Source organism: Nerophis lumbriciformis, linkage group LG25 (genome assembly GCF_033978685.3).
Source record: "Nerophis lumbriciformis linkage group LG25, RoL_Nlum_v2.1, whole genome shotgun sequence".
Classification (NCBI taxonomy): domain Eukaryota; kingdom Metazoa; phylum Chordata; class Actinopteri; order Syngnathiformes; family Syngnathidae; genus Nerophis; species Nerophis lumbriciformis.
Window position 1 is genome coordinate 32,649,303 of NC_084572.2, and position 22,500 is coordinate 32,671,802.

Below are 22,500 nucleotides of genomic sequence, written 5' to 3' on the forward strand. Positions count from 1 at the left end.
TTCTTTTATTGTCATTTATCATTTTATTATTTAGTCAAAATTATGAGGGACAAGCTGTAAAATGGATTAATAATCTACTTGTTCATTTACTGTTAATGTAATAATAATAATATATTTTATTTGTAAAAAAAATCACTTTACATTGAGTAAACAACCTTAAAGTGCTAAAGTGTATTAAAAAAAAAAATATAATAAAAATAAAAGCTAGAACAGCCAAATAGCTAAAACTAGTATGCATATATCTAAAAAAAAGGCTTTTTTTAAAAAAAAAAGAAGGGTTTTTAAGCCTTTTTTAAAAGCATCCACAGTCTGTGGTGCCCTCAGGTGGTCAGGGAGAGCGCTCCACAGACGGGGAGCGGCGAAGCAGAAAGCCTGGTCTCCCATTGTTCGTAGGTTTGTCCTCGGAGGTTGGAGGAGGTTAGCCTGTCCGGAGCGGAGGTGTCGTGTGGAGGATTTGGGGGGTGAGTAGTTCTTTGAGGCTATAACATAATATCTGATATCTTTAATATCTGCTTACGTTCTCTTTTAACATGTTCTATCTACACTTCTGTTAACATGTAATAATCATTTATTCTTCTGTTGTTTGATACTTTACATTAGTTTTGGATGATACCCTTATGTTAGGGTACTAGGCACAGTGGTAGGGTACGTAACGCGCAGAACGAGGCACCGGGAAAAAAAAAACCCAAGCCAGTTCAGAGTCGACACTTCAGACCTGGACCGCTTCACCGGTAAATGGCACAGGCTGAGAGAGCGACGGCAAATCAAGCAAACGTTGAACTCGTGATCGGCAAAGTTGGCGGGAAGGCAAACGTTTCCCGCCTTCTGTTGCTGTGTCTGCTTTGGTAGCGGGCTGATCAACAAGGAGGTCTGGGCTCTGGGATCTGCCTCAGCTCTGCTCCACTGACCATATTTCCACCAGCACTTTCCCAACCCTCTTTCTTTGAGCTTCTCCCAGGATGCCGTCTCCCTCAGTGGGGTTCAAACTGGAGCAGACGGGTTTTTTTTTTTTTTATCCCCCCCCCACCCCGCTCCCCGCCCGACTTTTATCGCATATTTTTTCCTTTTGTGCTGCCGCAGCCTGGCCTCCCTGCCGGGATGTTCAAATGCACATCCGCTGTCAAGTCCTCTCTCGGCTGTCAGCGCCACGTGCGGCCAGAAATAGACGCACGGGACCGACGCCGATAAAGAAAGACGAGTAACGCGGCTGAACGGGGGGGAAAAAAAGCGAAGCCGGGGTGGAGCGCCAGGACGCCGATTGAGATGTATCCGTGCAAAAAAAAAAGAGGATCGGGGACACCTTATTTTTAGCGTGTAATCCCGGCGGCCTTCTCTTAGCCTAGCAACAGGGCGAGAGAGGCAGACATTGAGGGCGAGGGAGAGAGAGCGTGACTTGGAGGGGTTAGAGTGATCTAGCTACTGAAGCCCACTGGGCCGTGGCCTAGAACCAGACCAGCAAAGCTGAAGCATGGCAGACTCTGTCTTACAGACTTCACTCTCTGCGGTGGGCACTACCTGATGTTCCGGGTGTTGTTGACTTGCCATCAAAAAGGACATTTCTGACCTTCTGACTCGCACTCTTCTATGTGTTTTATATTTATATCCCGATATCAGCAGGATACTACTTGTTTTTCAACCAATCTTGCTCAAATGTGCTTGTCAATCATTTTAAAGTGAGTGCCAAATTTCACGGAGATTGAACGCAACATCGTAAAGTTACAGTCACGGGCGTCACCCTTCCAATACTCATATCGGAGCTTAGAGTATTGACTGATACATTATTGTTCAGACACTATCAGCAGGAATTTATTTATTTATTTTTTGCAATACCACTTGATGGCAGCCATGTTTTCCAACCAATCTTGCTCAAATTTGGCACACATGTGCTTGTCAGTCATCTTAAAGTGTGTGCCAAATTTCACGGAGATTGAACGCAACATCGTAAAGTTATAGTGAAAGGCGTCACCCTTCCAATACTCATATCGGAGCTTCGCGTATTGACTGATACATTATTGTTCAGACACGTTATCAGCAGGAATTTATGTATTACTTTTTTGCAATACCACTTGATGGCGGTCATGTTTTGCAACCAATGCTGCTCAAATTTGGCACACATGTTCTTGTCAGTCATCTTAAAGTGTGTGCCAAATTTCACGGAGATTGAACGCAACATCGTAAAGTTACAGTGAAAGGCGTCACCCTTCCAACACTAATATCAGAGCTTAGAGTGTTGGCCGATACATTATTGTTCAGACACGATACCAGCAGGAATTTATTTATTTATATTTTTGCAATACCACTTGATGGCAGTCATGTTTTTCAACCAATCCTGCTCAAATTTGGCACACATGTGCTTGTCAATCATCTTAAAGTGTGTGCCAAATTTCACGGAGATTGAACGCAACATCGTAAAGTTACAGTGAAAGGCATCACCCTTCCAATACTCATATCGGAGCTCAGAGTGTTGGCCGATACATTATTGTTCAGACACGATACCAGCAGGAATTTATTTATTTATTTTTTGCAATACCACTTGATGGCGGTCATGTTTTTCAACCAATCCTGCTCAAATTTGGCACACATGTGCTTGTCAATCATCTTAAAGTGTGTGCCAAATTTCACGGAGATTGAACGCAACATCGTAAAGTTACAGTCACAGGCGTCACCCTTCCAATACTCATATCGGAGCTTAGAGTATTGGCTGATACAATATTGTTCAGAAACGATATCCGCAGGAATTTATTTATTTATTTTTTGCAATACCACTTGATGGCGGTCATGTTTTGCAACCAATGCTGCTCAAATTTGGCACACATGTTCTTGTCAGTCATCTTAAAATGTGTGCCAAATTTCACGGAGATTGAACGCAACATCGTAAAGTTACAGTCACGGGCGTCACCCTTCCAATACTCATATCGGAGCTTCGCGTATTGACTGATACATTATTGTTCAGACACGTTATCAGCAGGAATTTATGTATTACTTTTTTGCAATATCACTTGATGGCGGTCATGTTTTTCAACCAATCCTGCTCAAATTTGGCACACATGTGCTTGTCAATCATCTTAAAGTGTGTGCCAAATTTCACGGAGATTGAACGCAACATCGTAAAGTAACAGTGAAAGGCGTCACCCTTCCAACACTAATATCAGAGCTTAGAGTGTTGGCCGATACATTATTGTTCGGACACGATATCAGCAGGAATTTATTTATTTATTTTTTGCAATACCACTTGATGGCAGCCATGTTTTACAACCAATCCTGCTCAAATTTGGCACACATGTTCTTGTCAGTCATCTTAACATGTGTGCCAAATTTCACGGCGATTGAACGCAACATCGTAAAGTTACAGTCACGGGCGTCACCCTTCCAATACTCATATCGGAGCTTAGCGTATTGACTGATACATTATTGTTCAGACACGTTATCAGCAGGAATTTATGTATTACTTTTTTGCAATACCACTTGATGGCGGTCATGTTTTGCAACCAATGCTGCTCAAATTTGGCACACATGTTCTTGTCAGTCATCTTAAAATGTGTGCCAAATTTCACGGAGATTGAACGCAACATCGTAAAGTTACAGTCACGGGCGTCACCCTTCCAATACTCATATCGGAGCTTCGCGTATTGACTGATACATTATTGTTCAGACACGTTATCAGCAGGAATTTATGTATTACTTTTATGCAATATCACTTGATGGCGGTCATGTTTTTCAACCAATCCTGCTCAAATTTGGCACACATGTTCTTGTCAGTCATCTTAAAGTGTGTGCCAAATTTCACGGAGATTGAACGCAACATCGTAAAGTTACAGTGAAAGGCGTCACCCTTCCAACACTAATATCAGAGCTTAGAGTATTGGCCGATACATTATTGTTCAGAAACGATATCCGCAGGAATTTATTTATTTATTTTTTGCAATACCACTTGATGGCGGTCATGTTTTGCAACCAATGCTGCTCAAATTTGGCACACATGTTCTTGTCAGTCATCTTAAAGTGTGTGCCAAATTTCACTGAGATTGAACGCAACATCGTAAAGTTACAGTGAAAGGCGTCACCCTTCCAACACTAATATCGGAGCTTAGAGTATTGACTGATACATTATTGTTCAGACACTATCAGCAGGAATTTACTTATTAATGTTTTGCAATACCACCTGATGGCGGTCATGTTTTTCAACCAATCCTGCTCAAATTTGGCACACGTGTTCTTGTCAGTCATCTTAAAGTGTGTGCCAAATTTCACGGAGATTGAACGCAACATCGTAAAGTTACAGTCACGGGCGTCACCCTTCCAATACTCATATCGGAGCTTAGCGTATTGACTGATACATTATTGTTCAGACACGTTAGCAGCAGGAATTTATTTATTAATTTTTTGCAATACCACTTGATGGCGGTCATGTTTTTCAACCAATCCTGCTCAAATTTGGCACACATGTGCTTGTCAATCATCTTAAAGTGTGTGCCAAATTTCACGGAGATTGAACGCAACATCTTAAAGTTACAGTGAAAGGCGTCACCCTTCCAATACTCATATCGGAGCTTAGAGTATTGACTGATACATTATTGTTCAGACACTATCAGCAGGAATTTACTTATTAATTTTTTGCAATACCACCTGATGGCGGTCATGTTTTCCAACCAATCTTGCTCAAATTTGGCACACATGTGCTTGTCAATCATCTTAAAGTGTGTGCCAAATTTCACGGAGATTGAACGCAACATCGTAAAGTTACAGTCACGGGCGTCACCCTTCCAATACTCATATTGGAGCTTCGCGTATTGACTGATACATTATTGTTCAGACACGTTATCAGCAGGAATTTATGTATTACTTTTTTGCAATATCACTTGATGGCAGTCATGTTTTTCAACCAATCCTGCTCAAATTTGGCACACATGTGCTTGTCAATCATCTTAAAGTGTGTGCCAAATTTCACTGAGATTGAACGCAACATCGTAAAGTTACAGTGAAAGGCGTCACCCTTCCAACACTAATATCGGAGCTTAGAGTATTGACTGATACATTATTGTTCAGACACGTTATCAAGGAATTTACTTATTAATTTTTTGTAATACCACCTGATGGCGGTCATGTTTTTCAACCAATCCTGCTCAAATTTGGCACACATGTGCTTGTCAATCATCTTAAAGTGTGTGCCAAATTTCACGGAGATTGAACGCAACATCGTAAAGTTACAGTCACGGGCGTCACCCTTCCAATACTCATATCGGAGCTTAGAGTATTGACTGATACATTATTGTTCAGACACGTTATCAGCAGGAATTTACTTATTAATTTTTTGCAATACCACCTGATGGCAGTCATGTTTTCCAACCAATCCTGCTCAAATTTGGCACACATGTGCTTGTCAATCATCTTAAAGTGTGTGCCAAATTTCACGGAGATTGAACGCAACATCGTAAAGTTACAGTGAAAGGCGTCACCCTTCCAACACTAATATCAGAGCTTAGAGTATTGGCCGATACATTATTGTTCAGAAACGATATCAGCAGGAATTTATTTATTAATTTTTTTCAATACCACTTGATGGCGGTCATGTTTTTCAACCAATCCTGCTCAAATTTGGCACACATGTGCTTGTCATTCATCTTAAAGCGTGTGCCAAATTTCACGGAGATTGAACGCAACGTCGTAAAGTTACAGTCACGGGCGTCACCCTTCAAATACTCATGTCAGAGCCTAGAGTATCAGCCAATACAATATTGATCAGACGTGATATCAGCAGAAATTTGTTTTTAGTGAAATAACACTTAATGGCGGCCATGGCAGGCACTACCTGATGGTCCGGGTGTTGTTGACATGCCATCAAAAAGGACATTTCTGACCTTCTGACTCGCACTCTTCTATGTGTTTTATATCCAAGTGATCATAGGATTAGCTCTGGTTGGGTTGGTTTTTAGGCCCAATGACAAACCCAATATTGTCTCTTTGTTAAGTTAAAGTACCAATGATTGTCACGCACACACTAGGTGTCAGGTTCAAACACTGATGACATCTATTAAACAAGACAAGAAGCAAAGAATCAAACAGAGACATAATTAAATTTGGACTCAATATTGAGGAGAGTCGCCTGTACACTGTACAGTTGTACGGTATCTCAGCACGCTCTGGCGAACGATTGTACTCCTCCTTCTTTATTCGACTTTCTCCGACCACATGACCACCGCTGCTTCCAGAGGGAAGTGGGTCGTAAACAGCGTTGCCTTTGGTTACCCAACAGTTCAAAAGGAGAGGTCGTAAAATAGTTTAAAAAGACGTTCGTAAACCAGTTCAAAAAGGAGGTTCAAAAAGAGGTCGTCTGGAAATTGGGCAGATCTGTCTTCTCTCTCCGCTTTGAAGTCCTTGGGTTAGAACAATATTTTTCTGTTGATTACTATACATGAAAGAACACAGAGAACCCTTCATGGAGTGGAGTTTTACGAGCCTTCTTCTTGGTAGGTTTCAAAGACAGCTTTTGTCTTCTCACCGGGCACTCGGATGTAACACAAAGATTTTGTGATGATTTAGAAACAATTATTCTAACACTAGGTGTGGTGAAATTTGTCGTCTGCATTTGACCCATCCCCTTGTTCACCCCCTGGGAGGTGAGGGGAGCAGTGAGCAGCAGCGGTGGCTGCGCCCCGGAATCATTTTTGGTGATTTAACCCCCAATTCCAACCCTTGATGCTGAGTGCCAAGCAGGGAGGTAATGGGTCCCATTTTTATAGTCTTTGGTATGACTCGGCCGGGGTTTGAACTCACAACCTACCGATCTCAGGGCGGACATTCTAACCACTGGGCCACTGAGTAGGTCATTGGATCAGGATATTACCGACTATCCTCGAACGCAGCATTTGAAACTCTCCACTATAGAGCAGAATATTACCGACTATCCTCGAACGCAGCGTTTGAACCTCTCTACCATAGAGCAGAATACTACTGACTATCCTCGAACGCAGCATTTGAACCTCTGCACCATAGAGCAGAATATTACCGACTATCCTCGAACGCAGCATTTGAACCTCTCTACCATAGAGCAGAATACTACTGACTATCCTCAAATGCAACATTTGAACCTCTGCACCATAGAGCAGAATATTACCGACGATCCTCGAACGCAGCATTTGAACCTCTCCACTATAGAGCAGAATATTACAGACTATCCTTGAACGCAACATTTGAACCTCTGCACCATAGATCAGAATATTACAGACTATCTTCAAACGCAGCATTTGAACCTCTCCACTATAGAGCAGAATATAACAGACTATCCTCGAACGCAGCATTTGAACCTCTCCACCAAAGAGCAGAATATTACAGACTATCTTCAAACGCAGCATTTGAACCTCTCCACTATAGAGCAGAATATTACCGACTATCCTCAAACGCAACATTTGAACCTCTGCACCATAGAGCAGAATATTACCGACTATCCTCGAACGCAGCATTTTAACCTCTCCACTATAGAGCAGAATATTACAGACAATCCTTGAACGCAACATTTGAACCTCTGCACCATATAGCAGGATATAACCGACTATCCTCGAACGCAGCATTTGAACCTCTCCACTATAGAGCAGAATATTACAGACTATCCTCGAACGCAGCATTTGAACCTCTCCACTATAGAGCAAAATATATACAGACTATCCTCGAACGCAACATTTGAACCTCTGCACCATAGAGCAGAATATTACCGATAATCCTCAAACGCAGCATTTGAACCTCTCCACCATAGAGCAGAATACTACCGACTATCCTCGAACGCAACATTTGAACCTCTGCACCATAGAGCAGAATATTACAGACTATCCTCGAACGCAGCATTTGAACCTCTCCACTATAGAGCAAAATATATACAGACTATCCTCGAACGCAACATTTGAACCTCTGCACCATAGAGCAGAATATTACCGATAATCCTCAAACGCAGCATTTGAACCTCTCCACCATAGAGCAGAATACTACCGACTATCCTCGAACGCAACATTTGAACCTCTGCACCATAGAGCAGAATATTACCAACTATCCTCGAACGCAGCATTTTAACCTCTCCACTATAGAGCAGAATATTACAGACTATCCTCGAACGCAACATTTGAACCTCTGCACCATAGAGCAGAATATTACCGATAATCCTCAAACGCAGCATTTGAACCTCTCCACTATAGAGCAGAATATTACAGACAATCCTCGAACACAACATTTTAACCTCTGCACCATAGAGCAGACTATTACCGACTATCCTCAAACGCAGCATTTGAACCTCTCCACCATAGAGCAGAATATTACAGACTATCCTCGAACGCAGCATTTGAACCTCTCCACTATAGAGCAGAATATTACAGATTATCCTCGAACACAACATTTTAACCTCTGCACCATAGAGCAGAATATTACCGACTATCGTCGAACGCAGCATTTGAACCTCTCCACTATAGAGCAGAATATTACAGACTATCCTCGAACGCAACATTTGAACCTCTGCACCATAGAGCAGAATATTACCGACTATCGTCGAACGCAGCATTTGAACCTCTCCACTATAGAGCAGAATATTACCGACTATCCTCGAACGCAGCATTTGAACCTCTCTACCATAGAGCAGAATACTACTGACTATCCTCGAACGCAACATTTGAACCTCTGCACCATAGAGCAGAATATCACCGACTATCCTCGAACGCAACATCTGAACCTCTCCACCATAGAGCAGAATATTACAGACTATCCTCGAACGCAGCATTTGAACCTCTCCACTATAGAGTAGAATATTACCGACTATCCTGGAACGCAGCATTTGAACCTCTGCACCATAGAGCAGAATATTACAGACTATCCTCAAACGCAGCATTTGAACCTCTCCACTATAGAGCAGAATATTACTGACTATCCTCGAACGCAGCATTTGAACCTCTCCACTATAGAGCAGAATATTACAGATTATCCTCGAACACAACATTTTAACCTCTGCACCATAGAGCAGAATATTACCGACTATCGTCGAACGCAGCATTTGAACCTCTCCACTATAGAGCAGAATATTACAGACTATCCTCGAACGCAACATTTGAACCTTTGCACCATAGAGCAGAATATTACCGACTATCGTCAAACGCAGCATTTGAACCTCTCCACTATAGAGCAGAATATTACCGACTATCCTCAAACGCAGCATTTGAACCTCTCCACTATAGAGCAGAATATTACTGACTATCCTCGAACGCAGCATTTGAACCTCTCCACTATAGAGCAGAATATTACAGATTATCCTCGAACACAACATTTTAACCTCTGCACCATAGAGCAGAATATTACCGACTATCGTCGAACGCAGCATTTGAACCTCTCCACTATAGAGCAGAATATTACAGACTATCCTCGAACGCAACATATGAACCTCTGCACCATAGAGCAGAATATTACCGACTATCGTCGAACGCAGCATTTGAACCTCTCCACTATAGAGCAGAATATTACCGACTATTCTCGAACGCAGCATTTGAACCTCTGCACCATAGAGCAGAATATTACTGACTATCCTCGAACGCAGCATTTGAACCTCTCCACTATAGAGCAGAATATTACCGACTATTCTCGAACGCAGCATTTGAACCTCTCCACTATAGAGCAGAATATTACCGACTATTCTCGAACGCAGCATTTGAACCTCTGCACCATAGAGCAGAATACTACTGACTATCCTCGAACGCAACATTTGAACCTCTGCACCATAGAGCAGAATATTACCGACTATCCTCGAACGCAGCATTTGAACCTCTGCACCATAGAGCAGAATATTACAGACTATCCTCAAACGCAGCATTTGAACCTCTCCACTATAGAGCAGAATATTACAGACTATCCTCGAACGCAGCATTTGAACCTCTGCACCATAGAGCAGAATATTACCGACTATCCTCGAACGCAGCATTTGAACCTCTCCACTATAGAGCAGAATATTACAGACTATCCTCGAACGCAGCATTTGAACCTCTCCGCTATAGAGCAGAATATTACCGACTATCCTCGAACGCAGCAATTGAACCTCTCCACTATAGAGCAGAATATTACAGACTATCCTCGAACGCAACATTTGAACCTCTGCACCATAGAGCAGAATATTACTGACTATCCTCGAACGCAGCATTTGAACCTCTCCACTATAGAGCAGAATATTACAGACTATCCTCGAACACAACATTTGAACCTCTCCACTATAGAGCAGAATATTACCGGCCACCCCCAAATGCAACATTTGAACGGTTCCACCATGGCGAGGCGTTATTCTGAGGCTCGGTCGTGTCCGGTGTTTTCCTTTTCCTTTTGTTTCTTTCCGCCACTACCTCCTCCTCCTCCTCCTCCTCCTCCTCGCTCAATGTTTGAGCTGTATCTAAACAGGGACGAGCAGCACAGCCTGTTCTCACAGGAAGTGACCACGAACCTCACTACGCCCACAATGAGAGTCGGGATGATTGTTGGCACAAATCCTCTGATTCACAAACCTCGGTGTGAAGGACGAGGTTGATTTCTGTCGAAGACATCAACGAGCCTCCTCCTCGGTGCCTTATTGATCTGAAAGCACGCCTAGTTCAGGTAGTTCAGCTAACCCTTAGGGATAACCTGAAGTTTTTCAACGTTAAAGGTCTTTCTCAGGACCCTAAAAGGGCTCAGTCTTAAAAGTAAGTCCTATATTATTTGTTTTTACTTTCAATGCTTAATCTGGAGATCATTCATTACCATGAATTGATTAACGTGTACCCTGACTTAAACAAGTTGAAAAACCTATTCGGGTGTTACCATTTAGTGGTCAATTGTACGGAATATGTACTTTACTGTGTAATCTACTAATACAAGTTCAATCAACTTTAGATCTATCTGTTGATATAAAGTAAAACATTTTTTTTATGTTTTATGCCAGGCCCGGGCAATCATTTTGCCTCGGTGGGCCAAATTTAGAGAAAAAAATGTGTCTGGGGGCCGGTATATCTGATTTTTAGGAACACTAATACAAAACCTCACAATAATGTCTGATTCAATGCTATAAACGTTATGACAGACCGCCTTAAAAAACTGAATGGAATGCCCTACTTGACAGTTTAGTCTCGTGTTTGTGTGTTCCCTACGTTTAGTGCTTAATTCCTGTCCAGCGCTCTTATTTTGTAGTTCTACTTCCCTGTCGGTGTGTTACGCAGTAACTTTACTCCTGCCTCTGAGCGCTGGCTCCTCGCATCTGTTCCGGCTCAGCAATCTAGTCTATTTAGGTTCAGCTGTTGCTGCTGCCTTTGCAATCTTTTCGACTGTTTTCCGTACCTTGGAGACATCATGCCTCGTCGGTGTGTTGTCGGAGGGTGTAACAACACGAACAGGGACGGATTCAAGTTGCACCAGTGGCCCAAAGATGCGAAAGTGGCAAGAAATTGGACGAAATTTGTTCAAAATTTCGAGGGTGTGGGGAAAGCCGAGGAAAATAGTCAGTCGTTTGTTCCGCACACTTTACCGACGAAAGCTATGCTACGACAGAGATGGCAAGAATGTGTGGATATCCTGCGACACTCAAAGCAGATGCATTTCCAACGACAAAGTCAAAGAAATCTGCCGCCAGACCCCCATTGAATCTGCCGGAGTGTGTGAGCTATTCAGGGACAAAGGACCTCGGTAGCACGGCAAGCAATGGCGGAAGTTTGTTCCCGCAGACGAGCCAGCTAAACCCCCTGGATGTCTTGGCTCACACCACTTCTACCGCATACTTGCCAACCTTGAGACCTCCGATTTCGGGAGGTGGGGGGTGGGGGCGGGGCGGGGTTAAGAGGGGAGGAGTATATTGACAGCTAGAATTCACCAAGTCAAGTATTTCATACATATTATATATATATATATATATATACACACACATACATACATATATACATACATACATACATACATACATATATATATATATCTATCCTGAAAATATGCAAACAAAACTGTGTTTATATAATTGATACTTCAAACTTGCATAAATAAATATTAAGGAATATAACATAACTTGGCTTCTGAGAGTTTCAAAATGTAATGAATAAAATGCTAAAGTTGTTGATAAACAAGCAATTATTTTAATAATTAAATATGGTCATTTTAAATGAATTATTATAATTTAAAATCAGTTATTTCAAATATGTTTATTTTAATGTATAATTCTATGGCTGGATGTAATAAGGAGTCAGGAAAAAATACAAATAAAAATACAATTAATTTTGATGTTTTTAGCAAAATATAGTAAAAATGTATTTAGTTTTTTTTTTTTAATTAATAAATGCATTTATTTTTCGGTAAGATAAACATAATAATACAATTTATCTCTAGTCTGGATGATTTAGTTCTTGTCACCCTGTTGTCCTCTCGTCGTGAAAAAAGGCTGTCCTCACTCAGGTCCTTGCGGACCTGAGTGAGGACTGAAAATCGGGAGATTTTCGGGAGAATATTTGTCCCGGGAGGTTTTCGGGAGAGGTGCTGAATTTCGGGAGTCTCCCGGAAAATTCGGGAGGGTTGGCAAGTATGTTCTACCGTCCCTTATGCCACCAAAGATGATCAAGAGAAGAATATCGACCCTAGCTTCCCTGGCCTGCTGACATCAACTCCAAAACTGGACAGATCAGCTTTCAGGAAAAGAGAGCGGATGAGGGTATGTCTACAGAACATATTAATTGATGAAAACTTTATTCATTACTCGCGGTGTAAACTGTGTTTACCAATAATTTAGCTTAAAAACATTACAACACTTAAAAACAAACACATACCAATCGTTGGTTAGAAGGCGATCGCCGAATTCGTCCTCGCTTTCTCCCGTGTCGTTTTCGTCGGTTTCGCTTGCATACGGTTCAAACCGATATGGCTCAATAGCTTCAGTTTCTTCTTCAATTTCGCTTAAGCCGCTGAAATCCGAGTCTCAATCCGAGCTAATGTCGCTATACCTTGTTGTTCTATCCGCCATGTTTGTTTGTTTTGGCATCACTATGTGACGTCACAGGAAAATGGACGGGTGGTTAAAATCAGGCACTTTGAAGCTTTTTTTAGGGATATTGCGTGATGGGTAAAATTTTGAAAAAAACTTCGAAAAATAAAATAAGCCACTGGGAACTGATTTTTAATGGTTTTAACCCTTCTGAAATTGTGATAATGTTCCCCTTTAAACGTGCTGCCGGTGAAACATTATTTAATATATGGAAAAAAACTATAAACAAAACCCTAGTGCAGGTGGGCGTGCACAAAAAGGCATGGGACCACTTGGCAAAGCTAACATGGGAAGGTCCGACAAACACTCGCTGCAAAGTGAGATTGCTAAATGAGAACGGGTGCAAGGAGCCAGTGCTCAAAGGCCGGCGTAAAGTTACCAAACGGGAGGAGAACTACAAAATAAGAGCGCCGGACGGGAACCGAACACAAGACTAGACTATGCAAGACTGAAAAAAGGGTTAGGGACGGTACCTGCGGAGACGAAGAGGATGCCGGCGCTGAGGATGATGTTGTGGCGTGACTTGTAGAACTCGCTGGCAGCGATGCAGAGCCCCGCCATGAAGAGCAGGATCACACTGAGAATAGGGAAGATACTGGAGGCCCGCACCGCACCTGCACACACAAACTACACTTGTTAGCTCCACCAGTCTCACCAATGACCACACTTGTACTCTGGGTTTTAGATAGACAGATAGGTAGGTCTTTATTGTCATTGCACAAGTACAACGAAACGTTGTTTTCAGCACAAACCCGTTCAAGATTAGACAAACAAACAGTGTACAGGGTTACAGAACAGGAACGCTGATGGGTCGCCACAAGGCGCCCCGTAAAAGGTGGGAAAAAGGTAAAGCGCTGGGGAAAAAGATGAGTAAAAAAATACAATCTAGACTGGGGGCCTACTCTGGAGCGGGAAAAAACCTCCATGCAATGCACACATAAACATGTTACATTTAATCACGACAACTCGCAACAGAGGGGCGGGGGAGTTGGGGCCCTAGAGGTCGACTGCTGCTATGAAGCGCTGCCAGCCGACCATCACCCCGAGGGGAAACAAGCGGTGGTGAAGGCGTGGGGTTGGGGTGTGCGTGTGTGCCCAATTGTCTTGGGTGTGATGATGTAATGTTTTTTTTTATACACTGAGGCCGATCTGCAAAAGTTCGACTCCAGGTGTCGTTGAGGAGGGAGGGAGGGAGGTCAAAAGCGTCCATCATTGAGGTGTCCTCAGGGGTGTTTTTCAGAACAGCCTGGTCCTGTTTCCACAGCGTCAAGGCCATTCGAGGGAGTCAAATTGTAGATTAGGATGTTTGTTTTGTCATTCTGGGTGCTCTCAAATTCAATTCAATTTTCCTTTTCAGCAAGCTTCTCCATGATGTGATCCATCTTGCGATTCAGTTCAGAAATCGCCACAGTCTGTGTTCCCACAGCCCTGCCCAAACCATCCATTGCGACGAACAGCCTATGGGCTCAGGTTTTTGCATTTTGCAATAAGTCGTGATTTTTGGTAAACACGATTTTATTCTGCAGCGTGCAAATTATTGCAGAAAACTGTCCCAGTCACACCTGTTAACCCAGGGGTCGGCAACCCAAAATGTTGAAAGAGCCATATTGGGCCAAAAATACAAAAAAGTAATCTGTCCGGAGCCGCAAAAAATTTAAAGATTTACCGTATTTTTCGGACTATAAGTCGCAGTTTTTTTCATAGTTTGGCCGGGGGTGCGACTTATATTCAGGAGCGACTTATGTGTGAAATTATTAACACATTAGCGTAAAATATCAAAAAATAATATTTAGCTCATTCACGTAAGAGACTAGACGTATAAGATTTTATGGGATTTAGCGATTAGGAGTGACAGATTGTTTGGTAAACGTATAGCATGTTCTATATGTTATAGTTATTTCAATGACTCTTACCATAATATGTTACGTTAACATACCAGTTGGTTATTTATGCCTCATATAACGTACACTTATTCAGCCTGTTGTTCACTATTCTTTATTTATTCTAAATTGCCTTTCAAAAGTCTATTCTTGGTGTTGGCTTATATCAAATAAATTTCCCCAAAAATGCGACTTATACTCCAGTGCGACTTATATATGTTTTTTTCCTTCTTTATTATGCATTTTCAGCCGGTGCGACTTATACTCCGGAGCGATTTATACTCCGAAAAATACGGTATATAAGTGTTATAATAATGGCAACACATGATTGATTGATTGAAAATGTTATTAGTAGATTGCACAGTACAGTACATATTCCGTACATCCATCCATTTTCTACCGCTTGTCCCTTTTGGGGTCGCGGGGGGTGCTGGAGCCTATCTCAGCTGCATTTGTACAATTGACCACTAAATGGTAACACCCGAATACGTTTTTCAACTTGTTTAAGTCGGGGTTAACGTTAATCAATTCATGGTAATGATGTATGGCTATATTAGCCTACTATCAAAATGACTTTGTGTCGCAGGCTGACGCAAATCTTCGTTGACAAAAAAGTTGAAATGTATTATTTATCCTACACATTTTTACAACATTGGAAAACTTCTCAGAGGGTGAGATAACTCCTGGAAATGACTGTCTTAAAATGGCTAAAGGTATAGATGTGTGTGTCCAAGTTAATGGATTTATTACAATCTTTGCAAGCTGGGTAACGTTTGCTGTGGTCTGGAACAACATAGCACACTAACAACTATCAGAAATGCAGCCAATATTACATACAGATAATGTGTCATGAAACATGGAAAAATAAACTAAATACACAGAGGACATAAGTCAAGGAAATTAAATGAGCTCAATTATACCTACAAACGAGGCATGATGATGCAATATGTACATACAGCTAGCCTAAATATAGCATATAGTTAGCATCGATTAGCTTGCAGTCATGCAGTGACCAAATATGCCTGATTAGCACTCCATAACAAGTCAATCACATCAACAAAGCTCACCTTTGTGCATTCACGCACAGTCTAAAAAGTTTGGTGGACAAAATCGTGTCTTTTGCAGTTTGCAAATAGACATTTGGACGTTACCTGGCCGTCCAGCTTTGCACAAGTAAACACGCTGATACTTGTGTTTTTTTTGCTGATATCAGACACCATTAGTGTATGGTTTAGTGCAGGCTTATACATCTGAACAAAACATATCTTCATGTTAACTGGACAACCTGCGTTCTCTGCTGTTGACATTTTGACTTTTGCATATTTTTTCCCCCCCGTCCAAACCAGCCACTCTGACAAAAGCAACAGACCGAAAACTGCAGAGGACGCTGCACGGTTGCCAGGGCGATAGAGCTTTAATAACCAGGGGCCAAAAACCACCTGTGCTTGAAAATGTCACCGCACTTTGGACACTCATGCAGTGAAGGTAAAAAAAGTCTCAAGAAAATATTATTTTTGTCATCTTTAATAATAATAACAAACTTTTTACATATATATATATATATATATATATATATATATATATATATATATACATACACGTTTGATCAGTGTTTGATGCCCGTATGGCGGCGAGCTCCGTAGAGACCGTCCTGTTTGACGGCTGCCTGATCATCTAAAGGTGACCTCAGAGTTGGCAGCGTACCAAGCATCACCCCCCACACCCCACTCCCCCTTCATCCTATTTGTTTTAACCCCATCTCCTCCTCTTTATTGACGTGCTGTCGCCGCAAATTGTCTTCAAGGTGGAAGGCTCGTCATAGCACACCAAAACACACACACACACACACACACACACACATTCTTGTATTTCTTACCTTCTTGAGACCTCCAAAAAATGCCTACCTATTTAGGACCACCCTTTCTAGATATATAAATATGTGTATTTACAACTTTAATAATATATACATACTATGCAAATATAAAAAAGCTTGTTGTGAAAAATGAGTTGGAATTTCACAAGAAAAAGGTCACAATTTCAAAAGAAAAACTTGGAATTTTGGCAGTATTATAATAAAAGTTGTAATTTTACTCGACGCAAGTCAACATTTTACAAGAAAAACTGAACATTTGCGCGATAATATGATAAAAGTTGGAATTTCACTCAATAACGGTCGCAATTTTACAAGAAAAGCTTAAAGTTTTGGCAATTTTATGAAAAGAGTCGTCATTTTACTCGACAAAAGTCACAATTTTATAGGGAAACTTTAAAATGTTGGCAATTTTATGAAAAGAGTCGTCATTTTACTCGACAAAAGTCACAATTTTATAGGGAAACTTTAAAATGTTGGCAAGTATTAATAATAATCGGAATTTTACTTGGCAAAATGATGACAAAAGTCAGAATTTTACTTGGCAAAATGATGACAAAAGTCAGAATTTTATTTGGCAAAATGATGACAAAAGTCAGAATTATACTTGGCAAAATCATGACAAAAGTTATAATTTTACTCCAAAAATGTCACTATTTTACAAGAACAACAACATTTTTTTTGGCAATATTGTGATAAAAGTCTGAATTTTATATGACAAACGTCGCCATTTTGCATTAAAAAGTAATAATTTAACATAAAAAAGTAATAATGCTACGAGAAAATATTTCAATATTACAGAAGCGGAAAGAATATGAGAAATTGTTCCCAATTTTATAAGAAAAAAGTCGACGCATTGGGAGAAAAAGACTGCTTTTAGTAAAAAATTGTTTATAATTGTTTTTTAATCTTCATTATTTACTGCAAGTTATTACAGTATGTCTCTAGGTACATATTCATTTAATTGTCTTTATTAATTTTGGCCAAAGGGGGCACATTTCAATTTCTTACACACACTTGTTATTTCATATGTTGACCAGAGGGGGAGCACTTTTAAAACCGACACAGTCAATTTGAAAAATCCCTCCGTTTTGGGGCCACCCTAATTTTGATAGATTTCACCACCAGGGGTGCAAAAGAGACATAATCGGCATTTTACTCTGCAAAATGATGACAAAAGTCATAATTTTACTCCAGAAAATGTCACTATTTTACAAGAACAACAACAAAAATTGGCAATTTTGTGATAAAAGTCAGAATTTTATATGACAAATGTTACCATTTTGCATTAAAAAGTAATAATTTAACATAAAAAAGTAATAATGTAACGAGAAAATTTGCAATATTACAGAACTACAGAAAGAATGAGAAATTGTTCCCGATTTTATAAGAGAAAAGTCGACACATTGTGAGAAAAAGACTGCTTTTAGTGAAAAAAATGTTTTGTTAGTAATTGTTTTTTAATCTTCATTATTTACTGCAAGTTATTACAGTATGTCTCTATATATATATTTATTTAATTTTCTTTATTCATTTTGGCCAAAGGGGGCGCATTTCAATTTCTTACACACACTTGTTATTTCATATGTTGACCAGAGGGGGAGCACTTTTAAAACCGACACAAAGTCAATTTGAAAAATCACTCCGTTTTGGGACCACCCGCATTTTGATAGATTTCACCACCAGGGGTGCAAAAGAGACATAATCGGCATTTTAGTCTGCAAAATGATGACAAAAGTCATAATTTTACTCCAAAAAAATGTAACTATTTTACAAGAACAACAACAAAAAAATTGGCAATATTGTGATAAAAGTCAGAATTTTATATGACAATTGTCACCATTTTGCATTAAAAAGTAATAATTTAACATAAAAAAGTAATAATGTTACGAGAAAAATTTGCAATATTACAGAACTACAGAAAGAATGAGAAATTGTTCCCGATTTTATAAGAGAAAAGTCGACACATTGTGAGAAAAAGACTGCTTTTAGTGAAAAAAATGTTTTGTTAGTAATTGTTTTTTAATCTTCATTATTTACTGCAAGTTATTACAGTATGTCTCTATATACATATTTATTTAATTTTCTTTATTAATTTTGGCCAAAGGGGGTGCATTTCAATTTCTTACACACACTTGTTATTTCATATGTTGACCAGAGGGGGAGCACTTTTAAAACCGACACAAAGTCAATTTGAAAAATCCCTCCGTTTTGGGACCACCCGCATTTTGATAGATTTCACTACCAGGGGTGCAAAAGAGACATAATCGGCATTTTAGTCTGCAAAATGATGACAAAAGTCATAATTTTACTCCAAAAAAATGTCATTATTTTACAAGAACAACAAAAAAATTGGCAATATTGTGATAAAAGTCAGAATTTTATATGACAAATGTCACCATTTTGTATTAAAAAGTAATAATTTTCCATAAAAAAGTAATAATGTTACGAGAAAATATTGCAATATTACAGAAGCAGAAAGAATATAAGAAATTGTTGCCGATTTTATAAGAGAAAAGTCGACACATTGTGAGGAAAAGACTGCTTTTAGTAAAAAAAATGTTTTGTTAGTAATTGTTTTTTAATCTTCATTATTTACTGCAAGTTATTACAGTATGTCTCTATATACATATTTATTTAATTTTCTTCATTAATTTTGGCCAAAGGGGGCGCATTTCAATTTCTTACACACACTTGTTATTTCATATGTTGACCAGAGGGGGAGCACTTTTAAAAGCGACACACAGTCATTTTTTAAAAATCCCTCCTTTTTGGGACCACCCTCATTTTGATAGATTTCACCACCAGGGAGCAAATGAGACATTCTCTATTAGATGCAATGGTTTTCCGTATTGGGACCATGATTTATGTCCTAACTTGTTCACACCTCCTCATATGGAAGCTACTTTTCCTTGTTGATGTCTCAAGAATGGTAGAAATACAAGAGAACACACACACACACACACACACACACACACTGTTTATCACAAGCCAGGTTGTGTATTTTCCAATCGAATTTGTATAGAGCGTTTGTTGTCGTGGTTTTAGCACACGAGTGATCCGTGTATTACAATAACATCCCAGGCCCTTTTTGACACCTCCCGCTTGTCTTTTTCAATTTCATTACCTCTGCTGTGCTCCGCATCATCTCAGACTCCATATCGCATCACCCCGCCCATTCCATTGTATACATCAACTGTCAGAGGAATGTGTCTGTCCTGACGGAATGTTTGTTGCCGGACACACGATGGACCCTCAGGAGAAGTGGAAGGGTCGTGTACGTGGCGGTTTTTCCAGTCGAGAACGCAGAAGACATCTACCGTATTTTTCGGACTATAAGGCGCACTTAAAATCCTTTAATTTTCTCAAAAATCAACAGTGAAAATATAAAATATACATGTATATACATGTGTATATATATATATATATATATATATATATATATATATATATATATATATATATATATTTTATTTTTTTATTTTATTTATTTGATATCAAGATTATTTTATTTATCAATAACGATTATGACAATGCTAATGTTTAGGAGTGCATGAGAAAGTGGAACTATTCATATATATATATATATATATAATTTTTTTTATATTTATATTTTTATATTTTTTTATATTACATTTTTTTGTATTTTCTTTTTTTTTAATTATTAATTTATTTATTTTTTTTAAAGATTTTTGAAAATTATGAATCTATTTGGAATCGTGATGAATAAGAATCAAGATTCAGATTGATATCGAATCGTCACCCCAGGAATAATAATTGGATCTGATATTTAGTCTTTTTTGCAAAAAAGTATTCGTAAAATAAATATATATGTATGTGTATATATATATTTTTTTAAATAGATTTTTGAAAATGATGAATCGATTTAGAACTGAATAATTAAAGAAATGAATATATATATATATATATATATATATATATATATATATATATATATATATACATTTAAGATGCTTTATTATTGTCCATTCTTTAACATGTACAAGACATATAAGAACTGAAATTTCATTTTGGGCACAGTCCCACTAAGAGCAGACATACGTTACAGGGAGACAAGACGGGACCGCCAACGGATCAGCCACTTACGGCGCTCCTTAAAAAAGGTGGGAAAAAGGTGATATTGGGAAAGGGGGGAGAAGAGTAAAAAAAATATTAGTCTAAGGCTGGACCCTCGGGAGGGGTCCAAACTGAATCCAAGGAAAAAACCTCACCTAGCATAGCACACATAAACATGATACATATAATAATAACTGGGATTTATATAGCGCTTTTCTAAGTACCCAAAGCATACCTGCCAACTTTTGAAATCAGAAAAACCTAGTAGCCAGGGTCCAGGGGCCGCAGGCACCGGTAGGTCCAGGACAAAGTCCTGGTGGGGGGTTCAGGCTTCGCCCCCCGACGCAAAATGATTATTAGCATTCAGACAGGTTAAAATGTTGCTAAAACCATCACTTTTCTATCAGTCACAGTGACTTTTCAAAACAAAAATATTACAGCAAAAATCATATGGGTTGATTGACATGTTTATTCTGTAAGCTAACTTCAATAGTAATTCAAAATATGAAAAATTAATGAAAATTAATTTAAGCCATCAGACACTTGAAAAGTGGCACATCACATCTTTAATGTAATCATTTTAACTTTTCAACAGAAATAGCACTGCAAAAATATTAAGGACATACTTCTGTATTTTGGTAGTTATGATGTCAACATTTAACAAGATTTCTTCAACTTGGACTTGAAAGCATAAATAGTATAAACACTTTTAACAGTATAACAGTACTAAACAATTCCAATAGATAACATTGGTGTCATTACCTTTTTGTGGCTAAAATCCGAAAAACGTTGAAAGTTTTCCACTTGTATCGCTAGCAACGGCATATTCGACTGTGTTCTTTTGTCCCAACGTGGTCTTTTACATCGCTAATTCCTCCGTGTCCGATCGAAAAATCTTGTCTGCACAAGGTGCAATTCGCGTAGTTTTCACCCTTTTTGGAACGGATAATTATTCCCGGATAGGCTTTTGAATATTCTTCACGGAATGACTGCAGTTTTCTTTTCGGTTTAAGACTCGTTTGCGATTTTTCTCCGGCTGATTACATGATCGTTCGCTCGTTTGGAAACAATGGCAACAGGTGCCTCGTGCTTGGCAGCGGTGCTATAAATAGCCTCGCGCATTTAATTTTTTTTTTTTTTTTTAATTAATGAAAAACCGTATTTTTTATCACTGCAACCGTAGGTTGATGAAAACCGTACTAATTACGGGAAAACCGGAGTAGTTGGCAGGTATGCCAAAGTCGCTTTACATGTAGAACCCATCAGTCATTCACACCTGGTGGTGGTAAGCTATTTTCATAGCCACAGCTGCCCTGGAGTAGACTGACGGAAGCGTAGCTGCAATTTGCGCCAACGGCCCCTCCGACCACCACCTATCATTCATCATTCAGTTCACCGGTGTGAGTGGCACCGGGGGCAAAGGGTCAAGTGTCCCGCCCAAGGACACAACGGCAGCGATTTTTGGATGGTAAGAGGCGGGGAGTGAGCCTGCAACCCTCAGGTTTCTGGCACGGTTGCTCTACCCACTACGCCATGCCGCCCCGATATATATATAATCACAACAACTCGCAACAGAGGGCGGGGGGATTTGGGGCCCTGGAGACCGGCTGCCGCTATAAAGCGCTATTAGCCATCCATAACCCCGAAGAGGAATCAAGCAGTGG

The 22,500-nt window shown here is 39.7% G+C and overlaps 1 protein-coding gene across 2 annotated transcripts in view; it reads right to left on the reverse strand.

The window, feature by feature from the left end:
• LOC133621838 (voltage-dependent calcium channel gamma-2 subunit-like) overlaps window positions 1-22,500 on the reverse strand; it is a 115,757-nt gene that overhangs the window by 6,878 nt on the left and 86,379 nt on the right. For both annotated transcript variants that reach the window (XM_061984234.1, XM_061984233.1), the window contains one exon: window positions 13,483-13,623. In XM_061984234.1, coding sequence (XP_061840218.1) covers window positions 13,483-13,623 — 141 coding nt within the window. The remainder of the gene's footprint in view (window positions 1-13,482; window positions 13,624-22,500) is intronic.